Raw genomic sequence first — 22942 nt, 5'->3', positions numbered from 1 at the left:
ACGGCCACTAGCGTGCACGGATAACTACCGATAATTTATTACTATCACAATAAATAGTAAAACAACCTTTTTCTATGTGTCTAGTGTATTATATGAATGCCAAAGCAACAAACACATTAATGATTCTAGCAGAGCAACCGCAGATAGTGGCAAGGTTGCAAAAATTTAACCGTGTTTAGAGGACTGCGACCGCTATACGTTCACGAGTGTGTTCGCAATTCAGATTTTTCATTTTAGTATAACAAGTATGTCTGTGGGGTGCAGACGTCGCTCCGGTGTACGGCACGCGTGCGATCTTTCGACATCAAATGTATAAACGTTAAATAACATTATGCGTTCCTCACTCCATTATATTCAATATAATGACATCAAATACAATAGAGAATAGCAGGGCTGTATTATAAATAAATATAAGAATAGTGAAACCGAACGTGAAGTGAATTCTACCGACTTGTATTATAAAGTGATTTGCATTTTAACATTTTTGTAGAACGTGATAGGTACGTTACTAAAGTTAATGATCATTTTATATTCGTGATTGTTATTTGTTAAATACAGTGTTAGTTACAAACACGACGAACGTCAGTTATTTCGCACGGATGTTATTCTACTTTGCCTCAGTTCATACATCATCAACGTATAAGAGAGACAAATACCAACTTGTTGAACACCAGGTAAGGTGAAAAAAAAAAACAAACAAATTCCATAAAGAAACATATAGAATTTATGTGTATATAATTTTCATAATTTTTCTTTATTTGAAAGGACGTCGCGGAGATTTCTCAGGATGCACTTAGTGCAATTTAAACCTAAGTAAATGATTATGTCAAGGTAATAAATATAATTAAACGAATAAATTTAAATGACCCTTTAAGATATTTATGTTCGTTCGTATCTATAAACTTTAGAAAGTAGGTAAAGGTTTTGCTCTTGAGCTAGGTTAAACAAAATAGACTTATTTAGGTTTAGAAGAGTTGATAAGAAAATCAGATACAATATATTTTGTCAACAAAAAATTATTACATTTTAAATTATCTGCTACGAAATATATATTCTTAATGTATTGATTATTTCAATGTTCACTTAAAATTGAGCGAAGAAAATTTATTTAATATTATAAACATTAATATTTTTTATGATTCTCTTTGAATCTTCGACTAATGGTTTGAACTAGAATATATATTTATATACGCTAGTTATATATTATTAAAATTTTCTTCTTAATTTAACATAAATTTACAATGTCATTTTATTTTCCTGTTTCTTGGTATTGTATATAATACATAGTGCAATCCTAAGAATATTGAAGTATTTAAATTACATGCTCTCAAAACGAAACAAATGGCAAATTATTTGTGAAAGAGGTTTGTTCAAGAAAAGATACAGTAAGCAAGGATGCGAACACACTTCCGGCGTGGGAAGCAAACCACAGCGTCTGGGTTTTTTCATAACCAAAATATGACTTATCAGAAAACAATTTATTTCCTTTATCTTATATATAAAATAATATAATGATTTAACTAGGCGATTTAATGCCAATCTAATTATGTAGGAACTTATAATAATAACTTTTATTTAAATTTAACTTTGACTCTATAAAGATTCATTAATCTTAATCGTCTGAAGTTAAAAAAAGCCGTTAAAACTCCATATATTATACATCAAGACCGTTCTCGTAAAATATACCTATTTTAAAATATCTATATCTAAATCTGGTAACCTTTATATGAATCAGGACAAGTAACTTTGATGAAAACTACATTGACAAGCATACGGGTTAAAAAGCCTAATCCTCCTTAGATTAGATTAGAGTCGCCTACTTTAAACTGAAAACGTGCAAACTGAGGTTTGAATGATTCAAACATACCAAAATTATGCTAAAGGCTGTACAACTTGGGTAATGTATATAATTACGTAAATTTATAGCGTATATAAATGTTAACTAGTAAAAAATATTAATATACAACACCACAAAACGAAGTCATTATCTACGTAACATGTTCTTAATCCTTTAGCTCATGAGTCACCCTTCCTGATATATTACATTTTGATACACAATAACTAAAAACCTGAACGCCTACGTCACCCACACACTCATCAGAGTGAATCGGAAACAAAATATCGGTGTTTGTATTTTGTAAAAATCTTTAAAACTTACCTTTCCCAGATTTTCTCATAAGAAGCTACATTTATAAACTTACGTTTGAAAGATAATTTACATAAGTTTTGGTCGTCATAGTAAGTGTATATTGAATTTATAAAATATTTACGAAAAAAGGAGCAACATACAAAAATATACAAAAAAGATTTTATCAAATAGTAGTAGTTATTTAGAATAGTAACAATGTTTTTGACATGCAAAAAGGCTTGAAAGTTTAGAAACCGTACCTATTTTTAATATCATACAAATGGTTCTCACTAGCTTGTAATTACATACATAGTATTTAGTGCTCCTTTAACAAAGAACAGTAAACAACGATTAGATAATAATGATGAGATCATATAAGCTTTCTTACCACAGTAAGTATAATTCCTTCACAGGGCAAGTTTCACAATGGATGCAATTTGTATGAGCGGTGACCGTTTGTGTCACGTCCACGCTCTGGCCGCGGCGTTACACTCGCTGATCCTGTACTGCACAGTCATCTCCGCCGCCTTAATATGTTGCTGTTCAACGTCACGATCAAACTGGTAGGGAGAATCAAAATATGTTGTATAAATCGTGCTGGGTATGCTGAAATAATATATATTACCTTCAGGTCGGGGACTCATTGGAGATATCAAAATGTTAGAGGCATAGCGAGTCTTACGTTGGGTGTGATCTGGTGTTGCGGAGGAGCTGCTGCGTCATTGAGACCTGCTGATACAGTGAGCCTTGTAGCAGCCCTGATGCCACCACTGGCTTGGCTCTCAGCCGCGGCGCTGCACGTGTCACTGTGGACTAGGCGCTCCTCAGCACCGATACTTTATTTAGCAATCTATTGGTTGCTATCCGCAGCGTCATCTGCCTCAGTTTTATATCAACTGGTTCAAGTTGAAAATACTTCCAAAAATATAGAATTCTATATACATGGTACTGCTATGTTATTAACATCGATAATAGCTCTCATAGACTGTATCTGTTTCTATGACGAGGTAAGCACGTAATTATTAAATAGAAAGAAAGTGAACAGCTCTCTATTGTGAGAATGTTTATACGTTTTGCGCGAGGGGAACTGTTATGGTGCTAATTAGCAGCATGCGAGTCATATCTCGATAAAGCGCACACACATGTCATTGAATATAGAAATCGATCTCTATCTTGTTATGCCCCGAATATTATTTTTTTTATGTATATGTATGTCCCGAATATATAAATATAATACAAATTTTAATACTAAACTTTATAATAACACTTGGTTACGTCGGAATGCTATCAGATTATTTTATTATTGTCATAAACAAATGTTTCCTATATTCACTATGTGGTGCAGTAATGCATTGAGAATCTCAAACGGAGAGGTCAATCCCCTAAAATTGTCGCCGACTCCGTAGGAGTTATTGGTCATGTTCGAGACGACAGACGCCATACTCAAGACGCACGTCTGGCGCCTCACTTCCCGTAGATTTGTGAACGATACACATTATACCGGGCTTTATTAAAATAGGAAAAATTTTAAATTTATAGATCAGAGTTGCGTGCAATGACTGAGTTTCATTTTCAGGTAGTCAAAAGATATCATTGCAGTCCAAAATCGACTACGGAACCTGACACCGCAATATATAATTATAAGCAAACACATTTTTATTCAAAAGTAACATTTTTCTGGTTGAACTTATTTATGTGTAAGGGCTATTATGTACCAGAGGCTACAAATGACATTGGTGAAATACCTGACGACGAACGCTCTAAAGTACATTTTAATAAATTTAAAAAATATTACAAACAACAGAAGGTTTGCATTTTGATAATATTTAACATACGTACATATACGTCATTTTTTCCTTTAATTACAATGTATCTAATTCCAGATGTCACCAGATAAAACAACGGGTTTTAACATTTGGAAATGTTACGCTCGCATGGTTTGGCCGAATTTTTATATCGCTGGTATTTTAAAGTTGTTCGGAGATATTACAGGCATTGTACCAGCAATAGGAATAGCTGTTATAATTCAATACATAGAAAACCCAAATACATCGTACAACATTAATACGCATGTCACTGTTGACGAATTTACTTCAAATGGATTCGTCATGCTACTAATTATATTGTTAGCACTAATTGTGCAGGCTTTATTATCACAGAATTCGACTCATTTGGTTACCGTAGAAGGTACCCGACTAAAGATGGCATTACAAGTGAGTACTTTAAATAGAACTTTCTTGACGGATAAGTAATTCCTATATTTATTTAGAAAGCGTGATTGGTTTCAGAGCGTAATCTATGACAAATGCATGAAATTAGCGTCATGGTCAGTGAATCCCGAAGTGGAAGAAGAGACTCCGTTGTTGCATAACCCCGAGCAGGAAGCCAACACACAGTCGGGGCTCCTGATGAATTTAATATCACAAGACACTTATAATATAATGTCGTGTGTGTGGATTTGCCACTACATATGGTCTATACCTTTAAAGGCTAGTAACTAATAGATATTTCATTATTATTATTATTATTATTATTTGATCTCATTTTTAATAGATATAACATTATATTAATATATATTTTTAGGTATCAGTGATACTGTACCTTCTCTACGCTCGTTTAGGACTGAGTGCCATTATAGGTACCGCTTGCAGTTTATTGATAGTAACGCCCTTACAATTTTATATCGGGAAGAAAATTGCTTGTAATTCAAGAAATATATCGAAATGCACAGATCACAGAGTTTCAAAAATATCTGAAATTTTACAAGGAATTAATGTTATAAAACTATATGTTTGGGAGGATTTATTTAATGAAAAAATACTACAGTTCCGAGAAGTAGAGTTGAAACTCCTTAATAAAGATTCTGTATATTGGGGTTTTTTAAGTAGGTATAAATACATTACTAAAAATAATATCATACTTCATTGTATTATATAATTTAAAGTACCTAAACACTAAATTGTTATTGTTTTTCTTCAGCCTTCACGACACAAATCTCTGCTGTCCTAGTAACCGTTGTAACTTTTACGACCCACTACATCCTTGAGGACAGCAGCACATTAACAGCCACGAAAGTATTTTCTGGTTTAGTGCTATTCAACCAATTGACGATACCACTTCTAATTTTACCCGTTACTATATTAATGATGATCCAAGCGATGGTAAGACTAGACATAATCTACTAAAAAACCTAAAATATGCTATATTCATTTTAACGAGACACTACCAGTAAATAAAAGAAAATATTCTTCAGGTCAGCACAAACAGAATCAAAGACTTCTTGGAACTTCCGGAGGCTTTTAATGTACCCGATGATAACATTCATAGTGATTCATATAATATAGACTCGGAAAAAACCACTGACGACTTTTTAGATAATCCTCTATCTGAGAGAGATGAATTTGAAGACGAAGAGGCTGACAGAAGTAAAGAAAATAAAGAAGCAATTCAGAGCGAAGACGTGTTAATCTCTTTTAAAAATGCAGCTTTTTCTTGGAGGATGAAAGATAATGCCTGGCTAGAAATAGATGAATTGGACATTCCAGCGGGTGAAAATTAATTTTCTTAACATACTTCAACATTGTTGGCACAATAAAAGACGGTTTGATTCAAGTTTCATACCCAACTTTTATGTTTTTTTTAGTTTGCTAATTAGAAATATGTCTAAGGTACTTGTATAGTACACGCATGTGTGTAATTTAATCCCTAAACGCAGATTTCTATTCCAACCAAAAAAGAGTACCCTATAATAACCCTTTTATATTTTCGAAGGAAAATTAATCATGGTTGTCGGATCATCTGGTTCGGGTAAATCATCGCTGCTTTCAGCAATCTTGGGAGAGATGTATCGAGAACGTGGAGACGTTAAAATAAGCGAGTATGTTTTCTTATTATCAAATAAAGTGCCAAAAACCTGTTTCTTGTAATACCTAAATAAAGAGTTTATTTTATTGGAGTTGGGAACACGTTTCATAATTTTTTTATCTGATATTGTAGAAAATGTTCAATGTGGTATTCTGGTCAGCCGCCTTGGCTTCTGGAAGGTTCTATACGAGACAACGTGTTGATGGGCGGTACATGGAGCGCGATCAGATACAACCGGGTGATGCGCGCCACTGGTTTGCGGCCAGATCTGCAACTTTTACCTGGTATATCAACGCTTTCCATTGTTTTATGACGACGATCTAGTTCTGATGTAAGCTACCTCTACTTTTATACTCACTATATATTTTACATAATATTACAGATGGTGATAACACACAATTAGGTATCTCAGGTGCGCCTCTGTCGGGCGGACAACGCGTGCGGCTGAGTGTAGCCCGCGCACTGTATTCTCGCTCGCGTCTCATCGTATTAGACGAACCTTTGGGAGCCTTGGACGTACCTCTGGCCCGCCATTTAGTAGCGAGGGCACTGCTTCCAGCCGCGCGGGCCGGTCGGACGATCATACTGGCTACCAATAGACTTGAGCTGCTCCACTACGCAGATTTAGTATGACCAATATTCAACTCTTCCTATTCATAATTAACGTCGTTACTCATACATCACGAAATTGTAGGTAATCGCAATGGAGGACGGACGTGTCAGTGTGTGTGGTCGTGTGAGCTCGACGTGTAACGGTTCTATCAAGCAGTGGGCTCAGCTGGCGGCGGAGGCTCGGGAGTCGGCGTCGCGGGGAAGTCAGGGGCCCACTGGCGGAGCCGCAAGAGAACGATCACATTTAATACGCGCCATTAGCCGAACGCAATTTCAGATGCATATATCGGAGGAATCCCTGGTGCGATTGAATGTAGCTTATATAACTATAATATAATTTATGTTGCGAAGAAAACCACACTTTTTATATTCTCTGACTTAGCCGCAAGTGGGAATCAACGAGGTGGCGGGCGCACATCTATTGGCGGAAGTCCCCACATGTGCCGGCGGAAGCTGGAGAAACACGATGAGTCGAATAAGACCTCCTTTACCGCGCCAGTTTTCCACGCCATCCCCAGATATGCCTCGCGCTAAGTAATTATAATAATGACCATAAAATTACAACAACTACCTATTCACTATAACATTTAACTAATTATTATCAGAGCTTACATAATCCGCATTGTCCGTGTAGTTTACAGTTTAAATGTTGGTTCTCAAACAAGGATGAGTGTCTGTATGGTTAATATATATGACTATATAATGAATAGCCACCTATATCTCATTTACAGATGGCTACGAGAAGTAAGACGTGCCGCGAGCGTGGACGCCTCGAATGAGGCTTTGCAGCATGAAGCAAATTTGATAAGACGCGTACTACCCAGTCGCCCTTACAGGACACTTTACAGCAGGTATTGTACTCCTTCATATTTATTTATTATGAAGTTAATAAAAATCGTTAATTACTAGATTTTTTCTTCAATAACTTCTCCAAGAATGTTGTCTTAGTTCCAACTTTCAAGTAACTTTAATAAAATTCTGTCAAGTTAAAAATGTTATGAGATTAAAGTTTGCGAATTACAAATACGCATGATATATTGTTTGTAGATGGACTCCGTGGCGTTTACGTCACTTCCTGAGTTCCGACTCGGATAAGGAAATACAACATAGTCGTCAGAACTCCAACAACGGTACAAACCCATTACTCTCTAATGTTGTATAATAATACATTTATTTCAATATAACTTTATATGTAAGCAAATTAATTGATTATGTTAATAAATTAAAATGAAAACAAACTGTGATGGTTATATGTTAATCAGGCCCCGTGGAGGTCCCCGACTTGACGTTGACTTCGGTAACTCGTAATGGCATTGAGACATCCGTGACCATTCCAGATCTCCCGCTTACTAATGAAGAACAAGAACCTGTTCTACGCGAGGTAACCAGCAGAACGACATTACACACACGCCCATAATACAAACTCGTAATTAGACACGATTTGGTACAACGTTACATGTTAATAATCTTCAATTCATACTTAGAGCTGGTTATAAACATCTTAACAGTATATTTATTTATTAATTAAGTTGAGAACATTGTCAAAACCCATCGAAACATCTCAGTGTATACAAGTCATGAAGATCGGTTATGGAATGTGATCATTAAAATACATTGCGTTTGTAAAATGTTAGACCTGCAACGATTGTTTTAAACACGTTGCATCTACATTAATTTGATCGTATACCGTCTCAGTCCGCAGCGTGGTGGCAGTACTGCCGCGCGTGTGGCTGGTGGGGCGCCGCGTACCTGGCAGCGGCGACTTTGACTCAGGGCTTAGCGATGACTGCCGACTGGTGGCTGACTCGACTCACAGATTCTAACAACCGAGACCCTCTATCCGACAATCAGGTTTACGAGCTTTGAAGGAATCGATTCTTTATTCTAGGAACTTTAATTTTTTAGCGTATCAAAATTGTATAAGGACTCATTCATTACTCTCCACGTGCTATAAAAAATATAAAAGCACCAAAAACAAAAAGCATACGTAAGGCTTTATAAGAACTATGTGTAAAATTCTTTTCGTAATTCCATTTCTATCTACTCACACTTATTTTTATATTTTAAAGGAAAAGTATTAATGAGAAGTTCTATTTGTCCTGTATAAATAGTTTCTTTCTACTAAACATTACCTTACTTAACTTTTAAGGCATGTTTTTTTCGTCTTTCAGATTTGGGATATGATCCTCAGTTATTCTCTGTGGTGTGCGGGCGGCGTCTTGCTAGCAGGGTGTGCCCAGGTTGCCTGCGCCTGTGCAGGAGCCAAGTCGCGTCGCAGGCTTCACGAGAGACTTCTTCACGCCACATTACACGCTCCGCTGTACTATCACCACACACACCCCGCTGGAGACGCCTTACACCGTTTCTCCTCTGACACTCTAGTTATTGACAAGGTTCGATATCATCAAAGTACGTCGTGTCATATAAGAGGTTGATTAAAAATATATAATAACATTTAATTTCCTCAGAAACTGTCGACGGCTGTTAGTAGATGGGTGCAGATAGCGCTGCTCTGTGGAGGGGCGGTGCTAATCAACGTGTTCGTATCAGCCTGGACGTTGTTCGCTTTAATTCCCGCTCTTCTATTTTATATGACTTTACAGTCTGTTTATTTACGAAACGCCAGGTAATATTAATCAACAATCAATCACCTGTGTAGCGTTCATCACTACGTAACATAAGTAATTGTATTAATTATGATCTTTAGTTTTGTTGATTTAAACATTTCAATTAAATTATTAAGGACAACTTATTACACAACATGACCACCGGGATAGGTATATACATGGGTATATTAAATTATGGAATAAGTGAGTGGAATTACCATCGTCTGGGACCCTTGCGAAACGGTGATATCTACTAAAGCACCTTGTCAAGGTCAAAATGTCATTCATATTTAATATAATAAAAATTTACAATATCCCTGAAATAATTCTAAATGTATGCTCTATAAGGAACGTGAAAGTGTAACCGTGTATGGATCATTATCAATTTATCAACAGAGAGTTGCAGCACATAGAGGCGTCAAGTGCTGGTCGAGCGATCTCCCTGGCGGTGGAGACGCTGGGCGGTGCGGGCGCCGTGCGAGCAGCGCGACTACAACACAACATGAGGGAAGCCTTCCACACACGACTAGATCGGAACCACAACGCCCTACTGCTGCTAAATTCCGCCAATAGATGGTTAAGCCTGTCCCTGGTAGGTAGCATTTTAATATATAGCTTTTAAGTAAGCTATATATATGGATAAAACTTAGAAATCATTTTAGAGTCATGATTTCCAGACACTTTTTATTAATACCATTGTAGTATTCGATGAGTACTAGTACATAGAAGACAATTAAAAAAAAACATCAGAACCTCCTTTGCCTATGATCTAAATAATGAAACAAAAATTATATATAGCTTATAGGTGTAATAGAAATTTTAGAATTGTAATAGCCTTTTTACTCTCCAGGACTTAGTGGGCGCGGCAAGCGTATTTGTATCGTTAGCGGTGGCTCTGTACAGCGGCAAAAATGGAGCTCTGACTGGGTTAGCGGGGACGTACTCGCTCCTACTGCCCGTGTACCTCGCACACCTCGCCAAGTGTCGCGCTGACCTGGACCTGCATCTAGCATCCGTACAGAGACTCCTCAACAATACGAATATACCACAAGAAGATTATAGAGATGACTGTGAGTATATGGAGACGAATACATCGCCAGTACTGTAAAGTATTCACGCTATAAGTACATAAAGATAAACATGATTACGACGATGATATGAGGAATGTTCTTCAAGGTCCAATACCTGCCGGCTGGCAGAGAAATGGAAAGATTGAATTTGAAGACGTCAGTGTACAGCATCAACCGAATAGACCTCCAGTGCTTAAAAATATTAATTTCACTATAAATCCTGGACAAAAGGTACCTACTATTTATAATTAAACTCCCTTATGTCTCTTTCAATAAATCTATTCGAATGAAAGTCGGTACAAACTAACCACAGTAACCAGTACCTAAAAAAACTATTTCTTACGCCGTTTATTATGCGACTCAGATAATATCTAAGAATGTTATGTAAGGTTGTCGCGTACACTCATTTAAATGAAACTAAGTTTTTCGATAACAAACTAGGCCTTGTTTATTATTTCATTTCTATATTTTCCCGACATTACCATAACTATTCGGCAACTAGAGAAAACTAAAGAAAAAATAAAACCCAACCTATTATTTGATGAAATACTTCACAGTGGCAGGTCACAATATCTAAACACTTGTCGTGGTTAATTAGTATCCTATTTAACTAAAACCTGAAAAGATTAAAATTAAAGTTAGATGAATTTTAAACAACATATTAAGTCGAACAATAATAAATATTACCTACTTAGAACATATCTATAGTAAAGGCTCCATACTCTCGTCAGTGTCGTTGTTATAACACAATTTTTTTCAAGAAGTTATTTAAAAAGTTAATCCATTGTAATTGTTCCCTAGTTCAATAGTTGGCTCATGTGACAGGGCTACAACAGCTTGTAAAAAATGAAAAATGGTATTACTTCAAGGATATGTTACGTCATCTGTCGGGAATAGGTTTTTCTTAAAAAAAAAACAAACTTGAATTTATTTTTATAATATAGTAAAGGTCCTTAGGTATATTGAATTATTTCTGACGAGCTCCACTTCCAATTCTATACACCTTAAACACTGCAAGTTTTGGTGCATTATGTCAAACAGCTTAGACGACTTATAGGAAAACAGTTGTTTCAAGTTAAACTAATATTCTCTATTAAAGTATGCAACATTAATTTCCTATAACAAGGTCGCCATTTGCGGAAGGAGCGGAAGCGGCAAGTCAACGTTACTTCTAACTTGTGCAGGAGCCACAAGAATATGTGGTGGTCGAGTGTTGCTTGACGGCAGGGATGTAACAAAGGTCCCGCTTCGAGCCTTACGACACAGAGTGGTGGTCTTGCCACAAGAAGCTATTTTGTTTTCGGGTACTCTGAGAGAGAACCTAGATCCTCTCGGAATGCACACAGATGAAGAGATTTGGGAGAGTTTAAAAGCCGTTGGACTCTATGACTACATATCAGCTCAACCCGCTGGTTTAGGTGATGTATCAAAAGATCGTTCAAAAACTTACGTTGATATTTGTTGTACCACATACGGTGTCCAGCCTCGATCGGGTTGAACAATATATTAGACTGACAATATATTCAAAACCATTTGATAACATCGCCAAGTGATGCCATAGCATTAAAAAAACATATTTCGTGTAATGTCAGATAGTGTCTTTATTAAGCCTAATTCGTTCAACAGAGTGCGGTGTGTGCGGTTGGCGCGGCTCGTGGGGCGGAGGTCGCGGGGCGCGGGTGTGCGGGGCGCGGGCGGCGCTCCACGCTCGCCTCGCAGCCGCGCTGTTGCTGGACGAGCCGGGCGCCGCGCTGGAGGCGACGGCCGAGCGCACTCTCCTACACGCTATAGCCGCCATCGCTCCAAACACTACAGTCCTTACTGTGGCCGTATGTTAATATTACCTCAATAATAAAGCTATAATGGCCAGTTTAATCGGCGAAGTAATTGTAACTCTTTATTCCTATTTGCAGGTTCAAATCCTGCTCGTATTCACGAAATTTTTCATTAAATTTATCTTCTGTAATGAATAACGATATTTAGATCTGTTTTGCTATTTAGAAGCCTGACACAATACTGACGAGAACACTATAGAATGCTGAAAAAGTCTGATATGGTCAAGGATTTTTCTTTATTTGAAACTCGTCGTTTGCTTCTGGATTAGTTAAGGTTTTTTTAATTGTTTACATTCAGCATCGCGTGTCCTCTGTACGTGACTACGACACCGCGGCCGTTCTTCAAGACGGATGTCTGTGCGAGCGCGGGAGGGTCATCGATCTGCTGGAGACACCCGCTTCTGCACTCGCCAGGCTACACTCCTCTGAACATAGACTAATACACCTTTATTAAATCATCGAAGACGCATAATATTTCAATTTGCCTAAAATGTATTTAATCGAACGAAACTTTGAGACGAAAATGTAAGATTGGTTGGTAGTTTTAAATACGGCCTTCATCCGTGCAAAGACGGCACAGAATATTCCACCAGTGTCGTGAAAATGTAAAATTATTAATATATATTTTTTTGACATGGTTTTAAATGACGTAACTAATTGTCAAATATTATTAATATTTATATATGTATATATATATATTTATATACAAAATATAGTTTCAAAACCATGGAAATTTTTCTTATAAACTGTACTTAGTAGCTTTCGATACTACTGCCATAACATTTATATGTACATGTTTTAATGAGTGTTACTATTGTAACGTAGTAACTGACAGAAGTAACGCTTTAACGTAACATTAAAGAGCTAAGACTGAATACATTATGACGCAACGCATGTAGATCTTGAAAGACTGTCCAACTGACTTTTCTCTGTAGAAAAATACGTATGTAATTATGATGCACAAAAAATAAAATAATACAACACATGTGAAAATATCATTCCAAACTATATTTCCAATAGAACAACAATCGAAATAACTCGTTAAAGCTTAGTCGAGGACGAGCGCCTCGACACGACCTGCTCCGGGGCACGAGTCGACGAATCATAAAATTATACATAACATAACAAAATTACAACAATATTTACGTTGGCACCGATTTATACAATTTATATAAAAATAATTGTGTCTTAAACACAAACGATATAAAAATATTTACTTAAAGTAACTTACTTTCGTAAATATACTTCCATCTCTAAATTAAATCTCGACGTGTTTGATATATTTAATAAATTCTCTTTTATTTTATTTCCTTTGTCTTACTTCTATATTGGTATTCACGGGGGAGTCGAGGTGGCCGTGTAGTGTGGATTAAGTCACCGTTCAGATAAGATAACTCAACAAATGTTTTAGTCTTTGGCAGATATATGGAAACTATTTAACGTCTCTATAAGGCACGACTTTTAAGGCAAATGTTACAAACATAACGCTTCAATGCAAGTGGATTCGTTGATGGTAAATTGAGCTTGTAGGTCTGAAAATTTAACATTCCGTACATACAAAAACATTAGAAAATAAGGTCAATGACCGGACAGCGTTAGACTATTTTGTGCGTTAGTTTTTTTTTTGTGAACACCAATTAATTGCACAAAAGTTAAGCCACTGCACCGCCATATGTGTATATATGTTTTTTGAGTATTATAATATATTTAGGCACAAAATATACGATATTTCCGACTCACATATATCATTAAAAACATTTCACAGATTTTATTTTAAATTACGATCAATATTACTTTAAGAAGGTTTTAAAAGTATATAATGAGATATTTAAACAATTTTTTAGAGAACCGACGATAGTGCTATATGAAAAATGCTTACTTACAAGAAAAATAAATTTCAAAAACATCGAGACACAATCATCATCGGATCAACTTGTACAAAATGCTTATATCAATTATTTTACAGACAGGTCCAATACAAGTGAGAATTGATTACATTAATTCCTTAAATGAGCTGCCGAAAAGTTGCCTGCATGTTTATGCATGTTGTATATGAATTTAGTAATTTGTAAACAATGATAATATAACAATTCTGACTTGTAAGAGACAGCTAGGCAAAAGCCAAAGTTCAAGAGCCGATGTGCCTAGTACGAGGATGATTATTGACCGAAAACTGAACGTATCGAGTATTTTAATTCATAAATGTAGTACTGAGCACAACGAGCGTGGAGATGGTGGTGACGTTGCGATCGGCGGCGGTGGGCGGTGGGTGGTACCACTGGAGTTATGACGGCTCACGCTTGACAGCAGCGGAGGCTGCAGCGGCGCGCGCCTCCTCCGCCAAGCGCTCAGGACTCGTAAGGATGTCCGTGGTGGTGCAGAGAACTCGCAGAGAATTAAGAACCGCTGGAACATTTTAAAAATCATTGTATATAAAAAATAAACGAAAAAATATAAAGTATAGAAGACAGGTACAGTACAATAATATACTCCACATAACTACCATAATATGTTAAATAAATCAGAGCCTACACATTATTCTTATTGTCTAAGCTACATTACCAAAAAAGTTCCATCAAAACCCTTTTAGTAAATTTTACGTGAAAGTTCGAGAAACATCCATAAAACCTCACAAACTATGGTATTCATGGCTTCAATCGCTATAATTACCAGGTCTCATCTCAACGAGCGAGCAGTGCTGCTCCGCCCACAGTAGCGTGGTCCGCACGAGGTCTGCCGCACTGCTGCACGACACGCACGAGCTGAAGGACTCCACTAGCGCCGCGCTCACTACGCTGAACTGGGACTCGATTAAGAATATTACTGTATGTATACCAACAAGCTTTTTACTATTAACTGTCACTTTTTAACATAAACAAGTTCATTAGATGCTCTGGTTAGTCATTTGTTTTTGTTGTACATTTATACAACTTAACCTGTATTCATATATAGTGAAGCGTTATAAAATTTAGACGTTATGTGCGAAGGATAGCTGTCGGATGGTTTATATTAATGGTCGTAAATGCATTATTTGCAAGATAAGTATGTTTCAGTAGAGATATTACAATCATTTGACGTCGCTTCTACCCTCTCCCCTTATAGAGCCCCCCCCCCTCCCGGCCCCCACATTATAGTTTCAAAGGATACGAGCCAGTACTTCCAGTTGTGTGCTGTCCGCACGGCCACGTGTGCCGCGAACATTTCTCGCAGACGCCCGGCGCGACCTCGGGACACTGGCGCTCCGGTCGCCGGCAGCAACGAGTGACAGTTACTGAAATATATAAATATATAATACAAGGGAACTGTGTTTTAGGTTATATCAAACAACCCAAGAACAAGGTTAAGAGTATTTGGTATTAAAATTTCTACTGCATATTACCAATTATAAATATTTTTACAATGCTGTTTTTTTTCAAAAACAAAGACCAAAGAATATCGTAACGGTCCATTTATATAAAGTGTTATACATTATGATGTCGCAGCCAACTAGCTGGACAGATTATATCACGTGACGTCATGCAAAAAAGAATAAATGCCAGGCTACGTCTCATTTTGTAATCTAAACTACGTAACTATAACGTTACATTAAAATCTGTTATGTAATTTTGTAGTGAAACTCATAAAGTTTTGCATATATCATACAAATGGGATTTAGATTAGAGACAAACAAACTTTTTCCATATATATTATAAAATACATATATCAGTCATCATTCATATAACAGCATGGTGGTATAAATTTATTGGTCGATACCTTGACAGAGTTTGATATGTAAGAGTGGGCGTCAGTGTTGATAGGAAAATCAAGACAATGATAAGGTTTAATCGTGTCACGATGATGCATCCACACTAAACATTAGCTGATAAAATTCATAAAAGATTTATATCGTTTATATTCCGTTTTGCACACAATTTAGTACAAGGACTATTATAATAAAAATTTTATCATTCTAAATATCAGCTTATTGTAACTCACGATATAGAATTGTTTAAGCACTCTATCTGTTGTCTAAGACTCTCCATTTCCTCTTTAATCTGCTGCCTCTCCGCCTTCAGCTGTTTTATGTATTCGGCGCCCTTCTGTAACATGGCCGCTTTACTTATCTGAAAGTCAAAACAAATTATTGTTTTTTTTTCAATATACATTTATCTCAAGTTCAAATATGAAATTGACTTAGATTTAATCATTGCTTATGTGATATTAAAATGTAGACCGCATCATCTGGTAGCGAATAAAAATCTTTCCTTTGCAGTGTCAATTAGTAAATATTTTTTCTATGGTATTACTTAATATCGAAAAAGATAAACAGTACAATTTCTTATTCAACATCCGAATTATTTTGAAAATTCTTTGATAAACTGATGCCGGAAAAAATCTCCATTCGTAAATCCGTATCCGTAACCGTATCTGTATCCGTTCTATGTGTCATATGGTACCTTGGCGGTGGGGTTAGTGTTGAGGTGTGGTATGAGAGCCTGCAGCGTGTCGAAGCCGTTCTTGATGTTGTACCGTCTCTTCTGTTCAGCGTGCAGGTGGGTCCGACGAGGCTCCCGGGGGGACCCGCCCCGCTCCGAGCACGGGGACGTCGGCGGGGACAGGGACTGCGCCCTCGACTGTACGTCATACATGTTTCGTTACTATATATATATATATATATATATATGTGTGCTATTTGGATAATTATAAAAAATAAAAACACTCTGTATTCCTTTAAATAGTACGCCGTCTGTGGCGGATTGAATTATACAAAGCAAACCTTTAATATATTTAAAAATGTACTTATTTTTAAAACAGCTAAACTAAATTTAAACAACAACCTCACGAATAGGGACTTTATTAACATACACCTGCTACGCGTGGTTCCCGTGGAGGCTATGGGATATTTTGTAATCTGGATCATCATATATCCCTACAGTAGATATACGGTAATTGTAACAACATTCCTAGTAAAGTAAAAATAGCGTAAAAACATTTTATAAAGCCCTCTTTGACCTCAAAACTAAACATATTCTCTAATGTGTGTCTAAATTCATTAATAAAAAATATATTTGTAGGTATAGGTTAGGTCTAACACGCGGCTTATTGTATAGATTTAGTGAAAGTTAATTTCTTTAGTTAATTGCCGCTGTATAGTTTGCATCACGTACACATTACAAGACAATGACATTCGACCTGTCGGTTCCAATTATAAATTATTAATTATTAAAATTCGTCTGGGGCCAACGGTGTCGCGAGGCTCGTATTTATAAATAAGATAACGTGATTTCGCTATTCTCTTAGGGGCGTAGCTTATCAGTGCGAAAACCTCACCGTATTACAGATAGTGGCAGCCGTTTATAACTTAAACATTAACTGATAAGGGGATCGAAGTCTGGCACAGCTCGGGAGCGTGACACCGCACGAAAACATTGCGACAAATGTAACGTATCGCAAAGTATTAGAATAATGTAAAACCCAAAGATAAGATTAACGTCTCTAATGCTTATCTTTTTGAGGTGTATTTTTTAAATTCTACCTTTATTACGCTCTCGTTTGTAAGGTAAGAAGTATAATGAATAAAAATCAAGAAATAACACGAAGACATTTGTTTGTCCAATCTTGATTTTGATTTATTACATTCATATGAATGCTCTGTGAAGCTCGTAGTACGGGGGTGACGGGGTGAGGAGCTGAGGGGGGTGGCGGGGTGTGATGAGATGATATTGATTTTATCATTAAATATCATAATCGTGGACAAGATATCATAATCCTTACATGATGAGGCGAAATAATATCGCTGCCGATAGGAGAGTGCTGTCCTTTTAGAACTGGAGACTTCATAGGGTCATTCCCTCCGCCGGCTTCCTCCACGGCACTGTTCAGTTTATACAGACTCTGGGCTGAGGGCAGACATTACACACATATATATACATTTCCAGTAGGTTACATTCGATAGGTCAATTTCTGTACTAACAGTGCTGGGAGGAGAGGAGCTGTGCCAACATAACGCTGGCTTGAGGCAGCGTCGGCTCAGAAGCCACGCTGGTGAGCGGCGGGGGGTGGCGGCGCGGGGTCCCCGACGACCCGACCACAGCTCCCGGCGCCTCCACCGTCGCCCCCGAGGTCGAGCGGGACCTCATGCGGATCGCTCCCGGGGTACACTCACGACTCTGATACCACACATAAGCTTTAGCTATATCAATGACAGATATTAATTGTATGTAACAATATGGCTATCGACATCAGTTATGGTAATGACGGTTTGGCTCGACTACACACCCGTGGGTGGTGAGCGGTGGTAGCGGATGTATCATGAGCGTGGTGTGTGGGCGCCGCGGCGGGCGCTGTCACCAACCAGTCCGCGCCGAGCTGAGACCCGAGCGGTAGACTGTGAGACCGATACTGTTCCTTAGACGACTTGTTGGAACCGACTGAGACACTGGTGCCCGCGGAGACCTGTACCTGCAATGACACAACTTGGATAATATATAAAATCCACTGTTGTTCACGAATTATTTCACATTCGGTTATGTTTTGAAAACTTTTAAGGACCTTTTTACTTTATATATCTAAAACATTGGCTTCCTTCTTCATGTTAAGATGAATTTAATGCTTCATAGCCTACATAAAAATTAAAAACAGCTGCAACAAGTGTGAAATAATCAAAACACTTTATTAATTCAATTTGCAGGCATAAGCATTGGTCAAATGAAATGAGTATAAAAGTTTGTTTCATATAACAAACAGTACTCTAATGTTCTTCATAAATGGTATATATTTTGAGTGGTACCTGTTGCGTCGTCACCGGAACTAGTGGCGGCGACGGAAGCTTAAACGGTCGCGAGCCCGTCGGTGAAGATTTAGATTTGAATTCCACATTCGGATGAAGGTACTGCATCTGAGGTGGCGAAGGTCGCGGGCGGGACTCGAAACTCTGTTGGTTCTGCATTTGCGGGTAGTTCTGATAATGGTTGGTAATCTGCCCCGTGTAGTGCGACATTCGGGAGCGTGGTTTCTCTCGGCTGAACCCTCCCCGACCTTGGATAACGACCGTTGAAGCGTACTTGGAATTCTGCACGGGCTGCTGCAGAAGAGACACCGTCTCTGGCGCGGTCTGAGACGGCGGCAAAGCTGTGAAATTTTGTCCATTAATAGTTATTGCATTATTTCTCATTTATATCAACCGTTTCTTGACACCCACCAGCACTGTATTTCGGGTAGCAATTCTCCTGGTGAGCAATAATTTTGGGCTGCGTGTTTCCATACTGCACCCTGGAAGTCTTATCATTGTAAACGTTACCATGGATCTGTGTCTCCGGCTGTGACACAGTCTGATCGTAAGTACCCTGTGAATATGTCGGCAACATCTCCTGTTGACCGAGCATATTATTTGGCAGATCTGCGGACGCGAACAGACGACTATTGTCATACATTTGTATTTGCTCATTCTTAATCTGCTGATGATTTATCGACATCAGCTGTGCATTGCTACTGGTACCTGGAAGGCGAGCAAATTTAGAGTCACGTACTGTAGATAAATGATGATGATAATTTAGTGAACACAGTACCATGAATAGTCATCTGACTGGTAGGCATTGTGACTGAAGTATTATGACTTTCAGCAATATAGTTCTGTGGATTATAAGAATCTACTGACATTCCACTCCTGTATAAAGTGTCTTCGGATGGGATCGAAGGCTCTTCTGGAACTGGCGGCAATCGAGGTGTCAAAAGAAGATCTAAAAAAATATATATTTATTTTTCATTTACAAAAGTTACAAACTTGACAGAATCCTATCAACTATCCTACAATCCTACTATCCTACATACCCTGGAGTGGTTCGAGTGTGTCCATAAAATCATCGAGATTTGGTTGCAGAGGACCTAAGCTTGGTTGAATGAAATCAGCTAAGCTTGCGCCTCTTGCTAAAATCAAAAACAACAATGAAGCAATATGATACAGACTTTTCTTTTCTTTAGCTTTACATTGTCATTTTAATAAGCAATACCAATTTCCCTGCAATCGGGGAAAGCAAAGGGTTGATGGCTTGTGATGGTTGAGAAGAGTGTGTCACTCATGAAGTTGAGGTAGTCCTCGTCTGTGAGCATGTTGGCTGCGAAGTCGCTGCATTGAGACTCGACTGTGTCCATGTCCGACATCTGTTGAACATTTCATATTATTACATGGCGCTTTGCCATCCATAAAAAGGATAAATGTAGTACTTGCACTTTTAAATATAGGATAGAAAAAGCCAATACATTTACCGAATCCTGGACAGAGGTGTCCCCCTTGCCAAGGAGTCTCATAATATGAAACATGCGCCATTTTTTATACTCTGCTATTACTGCTTCTGCTCGTCTCTTCCAATACTTTCCCTCCAATATAGTTGTCTGTAAACAGTATATACTATTCATGACCTGATTGGTGAAAATTCATAAAATATGTAAAAAGGACATACTTCTGGTTTTACGTGTGTATCAACATCCAATGGGGACGCAAATTGGCAGACTAACGTGTTCTGTTTCTTTATAACTGAAATAAAAATATTCTATGACACTTGTAAAATTTTCATCAACACAATTAAAAAATTTGCAAGGGCAAATAAAATCACTATTTATAAAGCAGGTGTTTCTCCTTATATATTAATAAACATTGTGAGTGTGAGAATCTTATCGTTTCTTATGTTATGACAATATAAAAGATATATATACTTGTTACCTAAAATAAAATGATTTTGATAACATTCTTATATCAAAAAAATATATAACAGCAATAAATGAATATATTATACTTAGATCCTACAAACCATAAGGTAAATTGATTAAAAAACTTCAATATTTATATTAGTAATGGATGTATTTAACATCATATAGTAGGTATGACATAACATTAGCAGGCAAACAAAGCAATTAACATAAATAAATTCTAATAAAATCTACCGACAATTGCCTTGCACATGTCACAATGATAGACATTTATTTGAAAAAGTGTAGGGGAGAAACCAAAATGACTTTGTTAAATATATTAAGAGTAATTATATAATTTTAAGGGAACAAAAACTCACACTGCATATGCCAGCACCTCCATATGACATTGTTCAATCTTATTTTGTCCTTCCACCGTAGTTTTATACCTTTGAAACGATTCCATTTTGGAGAAGTTAGTTTTTGTCTGAGAAATTAGAAATATACATGTAACTTAAACAAACTCTTACCATACTCCCCCCAATTCCCCCTCACAAACTCGTATTCAATGAAAACACTCTCATGATTATATCAAATATAAAAGTTTTTAAACACAATGTCAACATCTTTGCTTTGAAACGAATTAGGTTCAACATTATAATTCAAAGTAAAAAGCAAGTGTTATATTTTAAAAATGTACAGCTACACTGACCAAACTGTACTGTGACTATAGGAGTCTACAGGTGTTTGTTAAATAACTTATCTTCAACACTATCAATAAGTGATCTTAAGCTTATTATAAATAGCGGTTTTGATAAGGAACAAACCTGACAGTATCTTATCTTTCATTCTACCACTCTTTGTATACATGGGAGTGTATGATTTAAACTTAAAAATGAAATAGAATATCTATTAGTTGCCATGTAATAATTGATAAATAAATAGAAAGCAAAAATCTTATAACCTTTGATTTCACAAGAGTTAACTTGAAGATATACAAGTATTCATAATTTTCAAATCATATAGATTTGAATGATTATATAATAAAGTATTGCCACCTAGGTAGTTAAAATAAACCCTAGATCACAACTAATGCATAGCCTAAGGTGTAACATCACAAAAGACAATGCAAAAATACTTACAATACATAAAAAATATATTTTGTAATAAATATAAGTATATAAGTTTAAAGCTTCCAATGAGTTGTGTTTTTTTTTATTAAGGTTATTTGTAAGGAAAATTTTATTTGGAATCAGTAATATATTGGTTATTTATTCAGTAAGATGTTTACGACTGATTGTTATAGACTAACTTATCTGTCCACATGACCTGTGTCTTTTGAACAGACTGTATTGACCTCTAATGTTATCTTTGCAAACCAAACTTACTTAGAAAATGTTTCCTGATAGTTACAAATTATTTGAAAGGAAGACGAATATTAATAAGAACTAAAAAAATTTGTTACCTACTACCTAAGTTTATATAGCAACGTGTACAGTAACTTATTATAAGTTTGAAGTAAAACAGTGTTGCATACATTCATTAGAAATTTGTTCAACAGTTTTGTTTTTTGGACTTAATATTTTTTTAAATAAATTATATTGTAAACCCAAAGTATTACACAATGAGTATTTATAATTAATATAAGTGTCCACTTACCTATATGCCAAAGTCATACATTTAAACAATTTTGTAAGAGATATTTCAATAGAAAGTAGTTGATGTTGTTTACTTTCTTCTACAGTGTAATGTTGAACTTTTTCAGAAGGTAATGTGTAGGTTGCCACTGTTGATACTTTTTGTACGTTTTGCTCTTCTTCAGGTATAGGTACGGCTAGGTCGTCAAAATCATCCTGACCCTCAGCCTCAAAATGCGAGACCATAAAGTGTCCCGAATGTATAGCTTCCTTACCAGGGCGACTGGGTAATTTCTCTACATGCGTCATTTTTGTTTGATACATTTGATTTCCAAGGAAATTAAATTGAGAAGTACTTTTATATTTGTACCACTTTTATAAAATTCAACTTTTAGATTTAGCCATATTTCCACTTATCACTCACATTGTTTTTTTCCATCTATCTGACATTCGCAATGAAAATTTAAGCTTAATATTGCCACATTAATATTTTTTCTATTATTAACTAAGAAAATATATGCAAAAT

General features: G+C 36.6%; 2 protein-coding genes across 7 annotated transcripts; one reads left to right on the top strand and one right to left on the bottom strand.

Moving 5' to 3' along the window:
- Positions 1-235: 235 nt before the first annotated feature.
- LOC116767191 (ATP-binding cassette sub-family C member 9-like) lies at positions 236-13100 on the top strand. 4 transcript variants are annotated; one of them, XM_061527372.1, is made up of 26 exons: positions 237-500; positions 2542-2691; positions 2760-3135; positions 3705-3935; positions 4012-4341; positions 4417-4617; positions 4712-5012; positions 5108-5289; positions 5382-5676; positions 5900-6005; positions 6125-6276; positions 6375-6619; positions 6687-6905; positions 6987-7138; positions 7336-7455; positions 7652-7734; positions 7867-7985; positions 8300-8455; positions 8776-8997; positions 9073-9230; positions 9607-9802; positions 10061-10280; positions 10387-10511; positions 11407-11698; positions 11907-12109; positions 12414-13100. In XM_061527372.1, exons 2-26 carry the CDS (start codon positions 2555-2557, stop codon positions 12567-12569), a joined length of 4977 nt encoding a protein of 1658 aa, XP_061383356.1. In that variant the 5' UTR covers positions 237-500; positions 2542-2554; the 3' UTR covers positions 12570-13100. The 4 variants fall into 4 exon arrangements, with proteins under 4 accessions (XP_061383358.1, XP_061383356.1, XP_061383357.1 ...); XM_061527373.1 differs by having other exon boundaries at positions 237-674; positions 7942-7985; XM_032657395.2 differs by having other exon boundaries at positions 237-674.
- A 2-nt stretch (positions 13101-13102) lies between these two features.
- Positions 13103-22881, bottom strand: LOC116767192 (MLX-interacting protein). Of its 3 annotated transcripts, none has more exons than XM_061527375.1 (17): positions 22439-22881; positions 21160-21266; positions 20554-20627; positions 20354-20485; positions 20104-20254; positions 19925-20020; positions 19663-19833; positions 19296-19592; positions 18885-19225; positions 18374-18556; positions 18069-18264; positions 17870-17994; positions 16552-16728; positions 16091-16218; positions 15263-15386; positions 14786-14915; positions 13103-14521 (listed from the first exon to the last, which is right to left on the bottom strand). In XM_061527375.1, the coding sequence occupies exons 1-17, from the start codon at positions 22738-22740 to the stop codon at positions 14400-14402; spliced, it is 2856 nt and encodes a 951-aa protein (XP_061383359.1). In that variant the 5' UTR covers positions 22741-22881; the 3' UTR covers positions 13103-14399. The 3 variants fall into 3 exon arrangements, with proteins under 3 accessions (XP_061383359.1, XP_061383360.1, XP_061383361.1); XM_061527376.1 differs by having other exon boundaries at positions 20360-20485; XM_061527377.1 differs by lacking the exon at positions 22439-22881 and adding an exon at positions 21310-21519 and having other exon boundaries at positions 21160-21228.
- Between the last annotated feature and the right edge of the window lie 61 nt (positions 22882-22942).

Source organism: Danaus plexippus (assembly GCF_018135715.1).
Source record: "Danaus plexippus chromosome 9 unlocalized genomic scaffold, MEX_DaPlex mxdp_26, whole genome shotgun sequence".
Classification (NCBI taxonomy): domain Eukaryota; kingdom Metazoa; phylum Arthropoda; class Insecta; order Lepidoptera; family Nymphalidae; genus Danaus; species Danaus plexippus.
Note: the sequence above shows the minus strand (reverse complement) of the source record. Positions and strands in the feature narration are given on the sequence as shown.